Consider the following 18,449-nt stretch of genomic DNA (forward strand, 5'->3'; position numbering starts at 1 on the left):
CCGAAATTTTAGAACGAAATAACGGTTCCTAAAAGGTGTCGGCATAGTTTTATTTTCATCATCTTTGTACGTTGATTTCCAACTCTTTAATCAGTCATAGTTTACGTAACTTATCTTCGAGTTTAGTATTCGATAAACGAAGTCTGTCAATACTTGAAACAAAATATGTAGTTCTGCAGTTTCGCGTTGGCTATTAGGAATTATCAGTCTATCTTATCATTTAAGGATATATTTATATATAGTACATACATATCTTACGCGAAATCATACAGAACATTGCTGTTATTATTAGAAATTGTTCTTACCTAAATCCAGCCAGTACGTTCAATAATGTACTCTTTCCAGCTCCAGATGGACCCATTATGGCCGTCAGTTCCCCACACTTGAATCTGCCACTTACTTCATGAAGAATTTCTTTTCTCACTGTAAATAATAATAATAATAATAATAGGGGTCTAATAATAATAATAATAATAATAATAATAATAATAATAATAATAATAATAATAATAATAATAATAATAATAATAATCTATATTTCAATGCCGCGAACAGCTTTTTGGCAAAAATACAGCACGTGGTATCAGAACACTACATTGCAATGGAATAATAATACTAATGATAATAATAATAATAATAAATAAGAAAACAGAAAAGAGAGGAGCACTAATATAAAACATTATGTAAATAAAAGTAATAATAAATTCCAGAAATAAATTCCAGGCAGGAATAATTCCTTGTCAACGGTGTAATTTATCAAGATCTCGATTTATCTAAAACAATGGAAAGCTAAGAACAGCAGTGTAATGTCTTTGCTTTAAAAAAAAAAAAAAATCAAGAATTATTTCTTTCCGGCTATTGGCAAACTTCCTACTATAAAGTTTTAATTGTTTTATTGCTGTGAGCTGAGGAAATAATAGCTATGATGGGCTGCTCGTTAAAGCTGACTTTGTTGCAATTCTCCAATTAAGCAGTATCAAATAAACAACGATACTTCACAACACTCACTACCTATAATAATAGTATCTCATTTCTACTACATTTATAAATGGAAATTGTATTTACTATTGTATGATAGCAGGTATTGTAATCTGATTTCCCTTATTTAAAGGCGCTAGCATACATCTAGCTTGCTGTATCTTAAGTTATTGCTGACTTGCTGCTTAGGAATATTTCTGATATTGTTAATAACAAAAGAAAAAAATAACTGGGATAATTTTTGATAGTTATTAACAGAAAGTTTTCTTCTTTCTTTAAAAAAAAAGAATATTGACGTGCCATCGATCAAAGAACTACATTTATCTGCAAATATCAGTGATAAGATATCACCTCTGTGACTTGAACAGTTGCATACTTTCGTTGTTATTGTTTCTACAAATTATTATTATTACTCTGACACTGAGTCCCTGTAATAATTTCACAGTTATCTGTGAGCACTGATGATTTCAAGGAATGGCTGGAGGAATTTCCCTCCAAGGGGCAAGTCTCCGATATGACCTACAGGATTACCTATATAACTTCATAGTACTACTTTCACCCTTTGCGTACTGAGATTTTTCCCCCCCCAAAGGAAATTGTCTGAAATCATTATTGTCTATGAGATTTATGATGAACAACGTAAGACAATCTCTTCTGGAAGATAACAGACATACGTGTTTTCTGTTTACGTGAGACTGGGTTTGGTTCCTGATTAAATGAACTGAATTAAACGGATTGATTTCAAAGCCACTATGGATTCGATGTATTACACAGAATCCAAATTTCGAAACCTCAGGACGATTGACCGTGTCAAGTTTTTGTTATGAGCGAAAACTTGAGCGATTTTGGATAGGGCGGATACCCGTAAACAGACATACAAAAAAAAAAAAAAAAGTTATATTCAGGGGACCCCAGGGCATTGATCCAATGTATTTTGTTACATAGAAATTCAACTTTCGAAACCCTCAGAACGATTGACCATGACAATGGTTTAATGGGCGAAAAATTTGAGTGATTTTGAATAAGGAGGTCACACTTTCTCGCCCATAAAACAAAACTGACACGATCAATCGTTCTAGGGTTTCGACATTTGTATTCGATGTAACAAAATACATCGAATGCATACCCTGGGGTCCAGTATATAGAACTTTTTTTTTTTTTTTTGTATGTCCGTCTTACGGCTATCTATCCAAAATCGCTCAACTTTTTCGTCCATAAGAAAGGAATTGACACAATCAATCGTCCTGGGGTTTCGAAATTTGGATTCTGTGTAACAAAATACATCGGAATTCATGCCCGGGGATCCGCTGGACATAACTTTTATTTATTTATTTATTTATTTATTTATTTATTTATTTATTTCTGTGTGTGTGTGTGTGTGTGTGTGTGTGTGTGTGTGTGTGTGTGTTCAATCAATTTTCAACTTACGTTTGTTGACAGAACCCACTCCTGAATGAGATGAATCAATAAAAAAGTTCTTTGTTTGTTGATAAACTATGTATTTGATCTGTAATAGAAATTGTTTGTTTCTTAAAGCTTAGCGCCCCTTTTTAGTAGAGGCTATATCAGATGTAAACCTACAGTTTAAGATGGAATATGAACCATCATAATGCTTTTAATGCTATCCCACCGGTAAGTGACGCGCAAGGAATCTGATAATTTTTAAAAAATCATAAATTTTGTACGTGAATTTAGAAAAAGCTTTCCGAATCGAGATGAGACGGCAAAGAGTTCTTCGAGAATGAGATGAATCGCCAAAGAATTCTTCGATAATTGAAGTGAGTCGTCAAAGAATTCTTTGAGAATCGAAATGAGTCGGCAAGGAATTCTTCGAGAATCGAGATGAATCATCAAACAATTCTTCGCGAAAGGAGACGACTCGGCCAAGAATTCTTCGAGAATCGAGACGAGTCAGTAAGGAATTCTTCGAGAATAGAGATGAGTCGACAAAGAATTCTTCGAGAATCGAGATGAATAGACAAACAGTTCTTCGAGAATCGAGACGAGTCGACAAACAATTCTTCGAGAATCGAGACGAGTTGACAAACAATTCTTTTAGAATCGAGACAAGTCAGCAAACAATTCTTCGAGAGTCGAGACAAGTCAGCAAACAATTCTTCGAGAAGAGGGACAAGTCAGCAAACAATTCTTCTGGAATCGAGACAAGTCGGCAAACAATTCTTGTAGAATCAAGACAAGTCTGCAAAGAGTTCTTCGAGAATCTAGGTGAGTCGGCAAAGAATTCTTCGAGAATCGAGACAAGTCGGCAAAGAATTCTTCGAGAGTACGAGAATCCAAGAATGAGACGAGAAAACATTGTGTCTCGTAGGCAATACTAGTAGTAAGTTCGATCCCAAGCACAGAATGTGTAAACTTTGGACTAGATAATGCGATTTAATCGCTCTCAATGTAAGTTTTGAAAGGGAACGGTTTCAAAACTTAATATTTACGACGCCAAGCAATTTAGCTTTTAGGGGAAGCAAGCTTAGATAGGTGTTTGTTCCACTTTTGCTTTGTCACAGATACATTTTCTAACCTTGAGCTACTTATTTTTCTGTGCATTTTCTTCTTTCGGAAAACGTAAACAAAGGTAGCAATTCTGTCTTCCGCTGAAATGTTTATGGTTCAACGCAAAACATAATCATTATAATTTCCTTTCGGCTCTATACGTATTTGTAAGATAATGAAAATAAATTATACCGGAAGTACCAGTGAAAATGCGTCATGCTTCACTTTTCCAAGAGTTCTATGAGAATGTCTTCTTACCCCCCATTTTATCACTTCATAAATTATTTTATTACAAATAATTTGCACTTTATCACCCTCGTTTTCAAACTACATACACACATGTACCATAAATTTACCTAGAACTTCTTTGTGGTTAAGTAAGTAGCCTCCTTGCCTTCCGTGCATGATGAAACTCTGATTCGATTCTTGTTAAAATATATTTTGCTCTAATTTGCGTCTAATATAGACATTTAACATATAAAATGATATTAAATTCGAAACAAAGAACTCCCTCTTCCTTTGAACGGAAAAAAGTCATCAAGCAAAATGCTAAATCTATACAGCGATCGGTATCTTATATTTCATGCAATGGTGTCATTTATTCGGTTGATAAAATTTCTAAAGTTCCCAGAACCTGTTGTTGAAAATTGTCCCCCTTTCTAATATATATTAATTCCGCTTCCACTTTTAAAAAGACAATTATGGGATGTTGCATTTCAGACATTACATATAATTTTCTGCAGTAGTTCATCAATGGAAATGTAATTTTGTAAAAATGCAGAGGCAGTTTCTTTCTGTAACGTGTGTTTACTTTCTGTCAGAAACACAAAGTTTGCATTGCGCTGATAGAAACTGATGCAAAATGGGTCTCCTATTTTGTGGTGTGTGTTTTTTAGAACTGATAAGAGTCGTGCTAGGTTTTAATGTCCAGAAGAAATTGGCGGACGGGTTTGCATGTAATCGGGTAATTCCATGGCGTCGGCCGGGATAATTGGCTGTTTACGAAACTGTCAACACTATGTTACACTTCTACCATGTATCGCTTACAAACAATGATCTTTCCGTAATGATGATCTCTTCTTTAATTCTAGACCTACCTCAATGTTTGAAGAGTTTTGCCATCAAAGTGTCAATGTATTCCTGTTGTTACTAGTATTATAGGAATAAATAATAATACATATTTTGTTCCTTGCAGCGACCTCTTGCAGGAATAAAAACCGAAAGATGAAGAGATTTTTTTTATGTCTTGAAAGACATTTACAAGCTGTTTAGCAAGTTAGCTAAAAAGGAAAATATTTTGGATGATGTTCATGGAACAATTAATGACCCAGTTGTCTAAATTGTAGAATGTATGGAAGTCAGATTGTTGTGACACAACATAACAGTCAACTTTGTCTCCAGAAGCTTGAAGTCAATATTAAGGGCTTGTGAGCATATCCATAACGAGGGGGGCGGATCTTGCATCATTGGCAGCAGGCATCTAGCTGGAGATCAGAATTGAAAATTTCATTATTAGTGCACTTTCTATTCTCAGCAATGCTTTTCAAGGGAAGGTTTTGAGCAGGGCGCAAAATTTCCGGTCGCCATTGACGACTGGAAATTTAGAGCTGGCGACCAGTGTTCAGTAGAAATAGTTTTTGTCTAAACTCATAGGGCTTCGCAGTTTCTGTTTCGTACGAAAATAATTGTTACTGAGTGAGAGAAAACATAGAATGTGAAGTCTTCACAACGGACACGGAGAGCGTTACAGAAACGTGAAGTCTTAAGGTAAGATATTTTTTAACATGTACATGAATTATCCACTTCAAAATTGATTATCCTGAATCTAAATGTCTGGTTTTGAAATTTTATGCCCTGATGTAACCTCTTTCTATGTCAAACTAAAGGCTGTGAAAAGGGGGGGTCTCATAATTAGTACGTGAGAGATAATGGCGAGCATCATTTTTGGATTGGCGGGTGCGTCTAACTTTGAAATTTTGCGCCCTGGTTTTGAGTCTGGCCAAAGTCATCCTTTTAACTGCTTCACCAAATTGCATTTGCAGAACATTGCATAAAAGTGATCTACATAAAAATATTCGAACCGAAGTGAAAAATATCGAATCTGAAGCGCATCTGATTGCAGGTGAATACGCTAGGAAAACCCTGTGAGATGAAATAATACACGGATTTGTAATTTAAAAAAAAAATGCGAAACAGGTAATTAAAGAAATGGAAACAACGATTGATATCATGAGATTTGAAAGTCAATTTGAAACATTTCATAGACTTGCAGGATACTGAAGTCAAAATGTTTGGTGCTAATTTTCCCATATATAAAGTGGAAGGCGTTCTTGCTGAACTCAATTCCTTCAAATCTTTTGTCAAGTTGATGTCTGATAGTGGAATGTATACAGGAGCTGACAAGTCATTGTTGAAAATCTTAGAAGCTGGTTTGGGACATTGCGAGCTGAAAAACTCTTTGAAATTCTTCTAACCATTCTCGTAACGACAGCCATCGGTAAAAAAGTCTTTCAGTGCAATGAATAGGATAGGACAAGAAGTAGAATGCTAGGGACCTAAGATACCAACTAATTATTTTCTGGAGAAAAGAGTAGATTTATGTGTCACGAAGAAAACTCGCAGGATAAGATTGCTGTAAATTCTTCATCCATTTTAAACTTTGCATATGTTGTATTAAGTTTAAAAATTGTAATTTTTTTTCTGGTTTTAACATTGTGGAACTTGTTCTGGATGATAAAATGTAAAAAGTAGGCGATATTTTGTAATTCACTAATGTGTTTGATATTGTAATTCAAATTGTAGAACATACAGTTTGCAATAAAATCAAAATGTTAGACAACAGACTAATAAAAAGAAGTAGACAAATAAAACAAAGAATTATTAATTTTCTATATTGAATTACTACGTATACTTAGGTCACCACACCCTTCTTTATTTTTGTTACTGTACTTTTCCCACTTGTAACGCTAAGTGTCAAGTTCATGGAAAGAAATGAACGACTATTAGTAATTAAGAACGTTACCTTTTAACTGTTCTTTTTTTGTAACTGGTAGCTAATATTAATAATTATTATTATATGTATATGAGGAAGTAAAACCTATTATATAGAGTATGGAACTAAATATTTCAATAAACAAGCACCCACACATGATGCATTTTTGCAGATTAGGTTCATAATGCCCCGCCCACACCGAAAAAAGTTTTGTAAAAGAAACATTGCTCTTATCGGTGGGGAATCTTGCCCCTTTCTCAAGCAAATCTTGAAATCGCGCTACTGATGGTTAATACCAGTAGTGTAGCCAGGATGTGTGTTTGGGGGGGGGAGCAATTTCTGTTATAGGTACATATAGAAAAATTACCAAAAAATATAAACATAAAAATATATAAAAAAATTACAAACATCAAAGTACCAAAGTACATTGTCGGACCTCTTTGGGGGGGGCCTCTGGGCCCCCCTTCCCTACGCCACTGGTTAATACTAACGTGTTAACTTCTTTATTTCTTTTAAGAATTTAAGAATGGCTAACTTATTGTGGGATTCGAATATGAGAACTCCCGACTGCAAAGTGGGAGCTTCCATATTAAATTTATACTAATATTACATTATTGTTATTATATTAGAAATACTAAACATACTGTCTGCACAAAAGAAGCAATTTGATTACTTCTATCAACACATCCGTTTTGTTCACACTGTACGTTTAACTCGAACAACAGCAGGTGTCAGTTGATTGAGCAATTAAATATACACCTGCCATTTGTTCCACTTTTTTTAGGTGGGCTTCATTTACAATTCTTTCTGCAGCCATGAAATAAGTACTGTGCTATTTTATAAAAATCAATAATAGGAGCAGGGTTGTAGTTTTACAAGTTGTTCTAGAAGGCCCCTGATTTTTCAGGGGGCCAATCTTTTTTACAAGCTAAAAGCAAATCAAGTGTCTTCTTTCAGAATATGAAAGAATTTGTAACACCAAACATATATACATATTACACACGTAATTGTTATATTTCCAGTATATGCTACCAAGTTGAAACACAGGTCTAGAGAGCGCGTGAAGTTATAATCACAGGTTGTAGCAAATGTACCAATAAGATTTTCAAAAGGAAAAAAATGTTTATGAAAGCTCATAGCTTTTATTGTGTATATATTGGAATAAACGGTAAAACAAAAAGTCTGAGAAAAACTAAGATCCAACTATGACACTGTTTTGCAATAACACAATAATAAATTCACAGCTATGTGTCTATTAGGGTGTATCGAAAAATAAAACGTTAAGGTAGATAATGCGGAAAAGTGGGCATTTGTGACCAAAAAGACGTCTTTTTTTATTTTATTATTTTTAGATTTTCTTGGAAGTCGTTTAGGTGGACCCTGAAGTTTTCATGGATGTGGTTATGCAACAAACATAACAGTTTCAAAAAAGTGTCATTATTTGGCAATTTTATCTATCTTTTTCTGTATTATGGTCGTTTCTTGTTTTGTTTATGATAAATATATTAAATTCATGCCCCAGTGGTGGTTTCATACGCTGTTTACTTACGCTTTTGATAAAAAAAAATCAATTTTAGGCTAAAAATGTATTTTTCTATTGATGTTTTCCAGTTGGTTTTGAATTCGAGTTTTATTCGAAATTTTTTCGATATAAAAGACTAAATATAAGATTTGGCTTTGTAATTGCTAACATTTTCTCAATTATGTTCAGTGTTTCGATTATTTTAATAGCTTATTATGCTTTGAAAATAACCCAGAGCTCGCCATGAGGAGGTGGCTGGACCGTGAGGTACACCCACACACCCCAACTTATGTTAGCAAACACGATTTTAATGAGAAGGCAGACGAAGATTTTCTTCTAGTTTTCTCCTTGGACTTTATAGTCACTTTGTTCGAAATGTCGGCATATGTCCTCTAAATATAATTTCACTTTGATGTAGCCATTACGAGCGCTGACGTCGAAAACGGAGGAAACAGACTCTGTGGTAATTTAGACACGTTGTTCCACTCCTTGAGTATGACAGAGAATATCTTGAATTTCTTCTTTTTTTGTTTTGTTTTTAATATAGGCATCTATTTTTAATTTGTAATATTATTGGTCAACGGAGGTTTGTGGAGGAAGCATAAAGCCCAATAATTCATGTCATAGTATTGTTCTCTATTAAAATTGATGCTTGTTAAAATGGAAGTGCGAAGCCTTTGCATTTTTCCAATCCTCTTGCTTTCCTAATTCCTCGCTAACCAAGATTTCTTATGTCTCTGTTTTGGTCGCTTATTAAAAGCAGCAGGAGATTTTCAGGAAGGGCGAAGAACGTGTTTTGCTGAATGACTATCAATCAGATATCACAAGTACTGTGGGACAAGTAAACCATATTTAAGAAGTGTCATGCTCCATCGGTTATCGATGCCGTCGTTAACCACCGCGACTTGAAAAGTATTTCGGGCTCTTTTCTTACTAGACTGCTCAAACAAACACCGCTCGAAACAGCTGAACAGGTATCCAAAACATATTTTTGGTCCGTGCTTAAATTTGTTATAAGAAATCCAGTCGTGGTGGTTAACGATTGCATGTCAAGTGCTGCGATTGTATGCAAGCACGTCCCACCCTTCTAAACAGCCACAGTTTACTGCAATGTACTTGATGAATATGTACGCAGCGCGGATGAATATGTGGTTTGGGTTCAAGGAGGAACCATCGATAACTGAAGGAGCACAACACTTCTGGAATATGATCTACTTGTCCCGATTTCTCCCGTACTAACTGAGAGAATTGATTGATAGAGTTATTCAACAAAACGCATTCTTAACCCATCCTAAAAATCTACTGCTGGCTTTAATAAGCAACAGAAACTAAGACATAAGAAATATTGGTTGTTGAGGAATAAAGAAAGCAAGAGAATTGAAAAAATTAAAAGATTTCGCAGTTTTCTTTTACCAAGCATCATTTTAAATGCAGAATAATACTATGACATAAATAATTGGGCTTTATGCTCCCTCTACGAACCTCCGTTGACAAATGAAGTAGATGCCTATAATTTAAAAAAAAAAAAAAAAAAAAAAACAGAAATTCAAAACTTTCCTTGTCACATCCAAGGAATGGAATGACTTGTGAAAATCATCACAGAGGTTGTTTCTTCTGTTTTCGGCATCAGCTTATATGATGGCTACATCAAAGCGAAGTTGGAATCTAGAGGATATATACCGACATTTCGGACAAAAAGTGACTATAAAACCCAAGGAGAAAACTAGAAGAAAATCTTGTTATGCCCCTTGGTAAAATCATATTTGCTAACATAACTTGCGGTGTGTGCATGGATCTCGCAGTCTAGCCACCTCCTCGTGGCGAGCTCTCGGTTATTTTCAAATCATAATAAGCTATGAAATATAATCGGAACACTGGGCAGTAATTGAGGAACTGTCAGCAATTAAAAAGCCAAATCTTTTATTTAGTCTTTTATATCGGAAAATTTCGAACAAAACTCGAAGTCAAAACCAATTGGAAAACACCAATAGAAAGATGCATTTTCGGGCTAAAATTGATATTTTAAAAAAAGCGTAAGTAAACAGCAGAGGAAACCACCCCTAGGGCATGAATTTAATATGTCATAAGAAAAAATGTAGAGAAAGATACATAAAGTAACCAAATAATGACATTTTTTGTGAAATTGTTGTGCGTGTTGCATAACCATATCCATAAAAACTTCAAGGTCGATGCGCGCCACCTAAACGACCTATAAAAAAATCTTTTAAAAAAGTCAGACGTGTTTTTAGTCACAGATGGTCATTTTTCCGTACTACCCACCTTAACATTTCGGGGAAAAAATTCGATATACCATATTATTAATTGTTATTAATTATAATATGACATTCTTAATTTTCTGCAAGTAGGAAAGAAATTTTATAAACATATTAACAGACGAACCCCATCCCCTCCGTGGCTAAACCCCTTTAAAGGAGTACATAGCTTGTGAGTTCAGAGTTTATACAGGGTTGATCAATAATTCTTTTCACTCCGTTAAAGGTACTGAATTCAACTTTTGGTGCTCAACAGAAGAAAATCAGGCTTGTCTATGCTAATCATCGTGGGGCCATGGTGGTTCTGTGGTAGAGAACTCCGGTAAGAGGAATCCCTGATTGGAACCTAGATTTCGCCAAGTGCGTTTGTGGTGGACAAAATACGTCTATGTTTTTTCTCGGGATTCTGCCATTTCCTCCAACTTTCTTTATTCCACTATTACCAGATTTCCCATCTTCCTTAGCCTCGGAGTATAATCATGGAATGTTTAACTGAAAAGCAACTAATCGTCCGTCACACACGTAGAGAATACTAATGAAAAACTAATAAAATAAACACCCTCCAATCTCTTCTCTCTCTCTTTTCTCACTAAATCTATAATTTTAATTTTCTTTCTCTCTTGTTGTGTGCGTCCGTATATGCCAAATCATTGCACTTAAAGATAAGTACAAGGCCTATGAGAGTATAAACGCAAGAAAATCACAGATAAAAAGTAATAAATTTTTCTCAGAGATTCTCAAAACTTAATAGAGCGAACCTGAAAATCTATAGAGTATAAGAGATATCGTTCAGCTAAGACAGTGTTTTGCTTATATTTTTTGTATAGGTTGTGTTCAAAATCATTATTATTTGTCAGTATGAAAACATGAAATTATGTTTGAAGTAGTCAAAACACAGTACCTAGAATAAGAAACATCATACAAGGGAATCAAACAAATGAATATTCAATCTTGACTAGTGGATATCATTAAATCCAAAAATCCCACTTAACAATGTAATTTTTATTCCTTCTCGGGTTATTGTGCTTGAAATATGGTTTGCGGAGATTTTTGGACATCTTTCACTCGGAAACTGTGTTGTTTTCGATATTTTTCACATTACATTTTGTCTTCGTTTTTGTGTATTTTGCAACATCCTGTATATTTCTAGTTTCTATTCGTTTTTTTTTTCTTTTTTTTTAGAATATAGTTTGTATGAAAGTTTGCGACATTATTTCCAATCAAGCATTCATGTAAATTACCTCCGACGATTCGGAGAGAAAATATTTAAAATAATGCGAAAACCAAGTTGGTAACAAAATGACATTTTGTAGAACAGTAACTGAAAACTCGTAATTGTAATGCTGCGCTTTTAGCCGTGTGTTACATTTGAATTTATTGTTAAGACTCCATTCAATACATATCGCGCTCTCGTGAAAAATTCTACATTGTCACTGACAAAGTAGCAAGTATGCCGTCATCCACTCTGCTGGAAGCAGGGACAGAAAAGTCGGGAACTCAATGCGAGATAAAAAAATCTTTTTGCTCTTTAGACGTTCTACAACACTAAGGTTATGACAAAAAGTGGAGAATACGTTTCAATGTTACTCATACCATAGCGTGGTGCTAAAAAGAAACAAAAATCAAACTTGACGGTGTTGAATTGGTGCGCTATTTTTTAAAGCCCATTCATGGTCTTATATGAAGAATAATTATTTTCTTTCCGTTGAAACAGAATGGAATTCGACTGGTTTTATTTTACAGATTGACAGCCAAAAGTTTGGTCATTAATAATCCGGTTCCTTCAGATTCCCGACATGGATTTCGGAGCGCATTTTCAAATTTAAAGCTTTGGCGCGCCCCTGTTTTCTGGAGGCGCCGTTTAAGGTTTGATGGTGCATTGGTCGATAAATTAGCTGTTTTTTCTGTTTGTTTGTTTTTGCATCTGCTAACAGGCATTGTTGTGTAGCACCATGTGGATCGAACAAAGGAAACAGATGGAACTAATTTATTTAATTAAATTAAAATTTTGTGGAACTATATCATTTAGCTGAATTGAGATTCTGTAGAACTATTTTATTCAGTTGAACTAAAATTATGTAGAAATGTTTTATTTAACTGAAAACGTTTTGAACGTATTTTGAACGTCAACTTGGACTGATTCCTTTCTCTAACTTACTAAATTATCCTTTACTTGGTAAAAACTTGAGATAACAAGTCAAACATTTATTCGTCAACCAAGTATAATTTAAGTAATAATTGTTATACATATTGCAAATTCATTTTGAAAAAGCAAAGAACATCAGTAAACAAAGTATTGAAATTCTAGTTCGTTTCAAAGAAGATAGAAGAATTTCCCATATAAATCAATGGTGTAAAACCCAGAAGTAGCACAGGTACTCATCACCGTTAAGACAAGTATATTTTACACAGAACCAGTTTGTTCTATCATTCGACCAGAAGCTAAATAATCCAGAATGTTTATTTTATCCTTGAATGGTAGACAACCCAAATGACCCAACGTAATTTTGTATTGCATATACATCAGGCATTTCTTTTGAACAATATGATGTCTACATTGATTCTTCTTCCATGACCTAGATATGACTACAAATTATGTGTCTTTGTTCAATGAACATGAAAATTAGAGACTACACAGTAACGCCTTCGTAATGTAATCAATATCAATTATTGATTATATTGCTTGCTAACATTTGCACATAATAGAATTTCTAACAATCAGAAACTAATGAGTTTAACTTCGATCGTGCTTTTTTCTTTATATATCACAAGTCAACATTTTTGATTGTTTGTTGATAACTGTTCAATATAATTGTTGTTGCTCTCTATTTCAGTTGTTAACAGTGCTACCTACGAGACGAAGCGAGGCAGTTTTCGTGATTAGATATGATATTAATACAGAGTTCTTCCAAGAAAAATCAAATACACTTTCCGGGAACAGATATTACTTACACGACACCTTCTCAAGAGAAGACAAGGTCAACCCTTGTTTCGTAGACTATCCTAATGAACACTAACATTAGACTTTTCGAAAAAGTCGAAAAAGAAAAACGGAGGCGGTTTTGGTGGACACTGGAAAAGAACGGAAGGTGAAATGATTCCACTTGGGTGAAAAATCTCCAAAAATTGAAGTCAGAAAAGTTTCGACACAATTAACACTATAAAGTACTTACACTGAACGATTTTTGAAAATGCACAAAAATTAAAATTCTACATAGGAAAAAACATCCACTTCACTTTAATTCACGCTTCTACAGGTAATCGGATTGTTAACGGTAATACTGTATTCCTTGTGTCTCTCAAAAGAATCTCAGCAAACTAAAGATAATTGAATATTGCAATTGTCCACAATTAGAGGACAAGGACAACAGAAAACAAAGTGGGTTTGTGTAGGAGTGATCACGCTCTATACTTATCCAACTCGTCATCGCTTGCTCTGATTAAAATAAAGAAAAAGAAAGAGTATATGTATTAAACTGTTTCAAACAAATAAGCTCTGCTAAATTGCCAATACTGTGCTTCACCAACAAAAGCAGAAAACTAACATGTTTGATCACTTAATTCTTGATTTAGATGGATTAGTAGGTTTTCCTCAGCAGATCTGAAAATATGGCTATTGCTACTGCATAATAGATATTCTCTGGGATGACTAGATTTGAGTGATGTCACTTTGCACTAGAAAGCCTGGAGACTGTGGACCTCCACTGCCATCACCACTATATTCAGAAGGAATTAACGTACTCTATTAAATAGTCTGACTGTTCTTCCCAAGGAAGGTTCTAGCTCACTTACCCTGGCGTAACTACTGTAAGTAAGGCCATTAACCCAGTGGACAGGGGTCATCGTCTTTTTCCTCCTGGCTCAAAAAGGGATAAGGAAAACTGGTAACTACAACCTGGAGTAGAGGACTCCGTTGAGGATTAATATTAAGGATACGACGTACGTACCTAGGTATATGCAAGAACTGTGTAATTATGGATTCAGGGCACAGATAGTCGCATGCACACGTTAATTAATTTTCCTCCTCAATGAAAGCACTCCGAATTCCTACAATGTTAAAGAGACACCAACTTCACAAAGAACTGGCATAATGCTTTAACTATTAAATCATGGGAGAACGACAATGTCAATGACAATGTCAACGAAAAAAAGCGAAAGAATTAAGTAGTAAACATTTACTTGAAAATAATAAAAAAAAAAATTATAATTTTAGATGTATTTAAAATCTTTTCTATCATCCTATCTCTTCTTTTCGAAATATTCTAATCTGTTTCTCCTTTCTTCTTTCCTTTTATAAAGTACTACTACTACTACTACTACTACTACTACTACTACTACTACTACTAATAATAATAATAATAATAATAATAATAATAATAATAATAATAATAATAATAATAATAATAATAATAATACACACTAAAAAGGGCAAATGCAATTCTTCTATATGCCCGCCATCTTGAGTACAAATACTTTTTCAAGTGAAAGTGGATATTTGATTGGCGATCCCACGTATTTTTATGAGTTTGCGTAGTCAAGATTAGATTCCTAGGTCCTAGATCAAGGGTGCGTCACAAATTTTTTTAGAGTTCACTCAATTATCATGAGTCAACTGTAGATCCAGGACTAATGGTAATGGGACCGCGGCAGATTTCGAAATCGTGGAGTTTCGGAAGAAATTCCCTCACTAATACAGACTGGGGATTTCCTATGTACGTATAAATAACATTATTTCATATGTAAATAATAGATGAAACAGTGGTTGGCGGTATCCCTAATTTTACTTAGTTTTACAATTATGGATATTCAATTATGTAAACTCTCTATGTCCAAACATTCCAGTGTGAAAAGGTTATTTTCTCAAACTCCTTCCCCCCTCCCCATCACACATACACCACTGTCCTTACAAGAAAACCAGCAGTACCGTAAAGTGCGACTCATTATGTGCTGACAACACATTCCTAAAAATTACCTATTGGTTCTTCAGAGCTTCGTGTCAGAAACTACACTGAATTAAAAATCGAGCACTTAAAAAGAAAATTAGATTCTGGTTACGAGTGACTTTCCTGGCGCTACTCTTGCTACGGCAGACGAATTGAGATCCTAGAAAATCCATATTTTAGTGCAGACTTTCTGCATTGTATGATGTCCGTTCCCAACCAGATAATGTGACCGTTCACAACATAACTATGATTTTGTGTATTCAGCGTGTACCAATGGAGGAAACACAATGCCGTATTTAGAGTTGATGAGGCCCTAAGCTATTGGAGGTAATGTGGCCCTTGACACGTTCAGCTATCCTTTGTCAATGACAAACTGTCTGAATTGCAGTGTGCAGCTGCATGCTACATGTTGCCATGCAATTAGCCCATGAAGAAGGTAGGCACGCTAGATGTAGAAATGAGCAAACTAGTGATATTTTGAAGATAAGGCTAAGAGAAGGGGCCCCATTGCTTACATCATAGGAGCCTACAGAACACAAAATATTGTTGATGTACGTAAATTTTGTAACTTGTTTTTTAAACTAAGTTTGGAAATGTAATCCACTTTTTTCTGTAAACTTTTTGGGGTCCCCAAGAGAGTGGGATCCTGAGCTAAGAGAGTGAGAGCGTGAATCCGACCACATGAATTTCGTCTATTTGGGGCTGTATAGATTCGTCCTAGCTAAGCAAGAAACCTGTACATAGCCTGGTATAGAAAACATTGTGTGTGTGTGATACATAATCGTGCCAAATTTCGACTTTTCTAGACTAAAAATCAGCTTTTATTTTTTACTCAGTCTAGCGTACAGTATGGGAATGTTAGATCGCCATAAAAATGCGGCATGCAATACAGAGACAATGTCGGTATTTCGAAATTATAAAAATAATAAAGCATGTATTGTATATTTTTCTGTTTCTTAAAAAAAAATCTACTGTTGAGTACAGTTTATAGCGGAAGGAAGACAGAAAGCAGATGTATGTTTGTTATATCGCTCGGTATATACCGTATAAAACATGTGGCGAAAGTGTATCACATGTCATGACGTCACGCCTTCTTCCTTTCTCCGCATACAAGATTCTCGCAACAGTGAGTCAACCCATAAAACACAAAGCACTCAACACACAGGATACTCCCCAAATCACTCATCATTGAGGTCACGAGTTTCCAGTTTCTTTTTCTTTTTTTTTTTTAAATAATTTTCTTTCTTTTTAACCGACGACGGCGAAGCTAAAAAAGCGTAATGTGTTTTTGATGTTTATCTACTTACATAAGTTTATTTCCATGTATGTCGATAGAATTTGAATCATTATCTGGCCATAGTACCGCAAGGCTCCAGCCTTGAACCTGTGGTATTTCTTTTAACTATTAATGATATAATTCAATATATTAAAGATTCTCATACGCTAATATTAGCAGACGATTTGAAGTTAAATGCTAGAATAAAGCCAATTGATGACTACATGGAATTATAAATGGACTAACAAAGTGTAAAGACATGATGTGACATTATTAAATTTACCTTAAACACTAGAAAAGAAAAATATATAAGTTATGACTACTCTATTGATAAAATAAACCTTTATAGACCTGAAATGATTAAAGATTTAGGAGTGATTTTTGATTCAAAGCAGGAGCGTCATTTCAGATTTTGCTGTGGAGAGCAAAACCCATTGATATAAGTAAAATTTCGCGTTTCTCACTGATTTACTACTATTCTATTGATAAAATCTATATAAATCTCAAACTCAGGGGGGCAGTTGGCCCTCCCTGCCCACTAAATGACGCCCCTAATTCAAAGTGACGGTCACTCGTCCTATATATAAGTTCAACGTTATGTAACGAAGAAAACCCATGCATACTATGTTTGTCTACGACAAAACCCTCTTGGCAGAAGCTGGGATCGAACCAGAGTTTCTACAGCCAGTCTATCTTCAGACGCTTACCTACTACCACTTGACCATGAAGAGGTACTTGCGGAAACGTGTGTTCCCTTAATTTTTCTATAAATTTTGCAAATGAAAGAACTTACTACTCGCAATATCAGGTAAATGTAAATATAAGATTTCAAGTTCAAGGGTAAACGCTTTTGCCTTCCTTCTTGAGATTCAGTAGGTCAAGGTCGACAGCCTCAGTCAGAGTAAAGACCACGAAGAATGCAAACAATGCCTTTGTAGACAAAAGGCAGGATTGTCATCAAGATGCTGAGTGAACGGCTCCCACCAATAAATTACGTTTTCTTTTTTCTTTTTTTTTTAATGATGTCTCCAGAACTATTATGCAACACTTATACAAGTGTCATATTCTCAAATAACGTATTACTTCATAACAAAGGTTATGAATCAACAGTTATCTTCATTTTTTCCCTATAAGAGTGTTTCTCAAACGTTTTTTCAGCTGAGGTCTTTTCTATTAGCTAGAAAGTTATACGGACCTTAATACTCTTCCCCGTTTCGAAAGCATGTAATTTAAATCTTTTGAGCATCTGTTAATACTAGGAATGGCCAAAATTTTCCGAAATACGGATTCTGGAAACGGAAATTTCCTTTTCAGTAATTCGGAAAAATTCCGGATTTCGGAAAAAATTCATAATTCGTAAAATTTCGGAATTCCAAAAATTCCGGAATTTTTCTGAATTCTGGAATTTTTCCGAAATCCGGATTTTTTCTAAATTCCGAATTTTTTCAAAATCTGAATTTTTCCGAAATCCGAATTTTCTAAATTCCGGAATTTTCAGATTTTATTTTCCGGATTTCAGAAAGTAACAACTCCGGAATTAGCCATGTCTAGTTAATACCATTATATACTTTGTACTTATATTGTTAAAGTAACATTGATTAAAAGTTCATTTATTTTATTTTAGTATTAATAGAAAAATATTTGAATAATTCAAGGATATCATGAATATTTTATAGAGTATTATTAAGGAGGCACGTCTATGGTAAATTTAAATTTACCCTTAGTTTCCTTTGATTTCCATCTGTACGTTTATGGCTTTGCTAAATCTAAATTTTAAGACATGCTTGGCAATTGTCTTAATTTAAATGAATTTTAAGGCTGCAAGTCTAATGTAAGCTTGCTATCGAGAAACCAGCAAGTTTCCTATAGCCTTGGTTTAGACCTGCAGCCCTGTAAATGCAAACTTGTACGGACCCACAGATTTATCGTTGAATGCTTGAGTAAGGCTAGTAAAACT

General features: G+C 34.6%; 1 protein-coding gene across 1 annotated transcript in view; it reads right to left on the reverse strand.

Annotated features, from left to right (window-relative positions):
- LOC145690373 (ATP-binding cassette sub-family G member 1-like) overlaps nt 1–18,449 on the reverse strand; it is a 225,736-nt gene that overhangs the window by 75,722 nt on the left and 131,565 nt on the right. Inside the window, exon 2 of the mRNA XM_081765200.1 lies at nt 306–423. Within this exon, the coding sequence (XP_081621326.1) occupies nt 306–423 (118 nt within the window). The remainder of the gene's footprint in view (nt 1–305; nt 424–18,449) is intronic.

This window comes from Thermobia domestica, chromosome 7 (assembly GCF_964235325.1).
Source record: "Thermobia domestica chromosome 7, izTheDome1.hap1.1, whole genome shotgun sequence".
NCBI lineage: Eukaryota > Metazoa > Arthropoda > Insecta > Zygentoma > Lepismatidae > Thermobia > Thermobia domestica.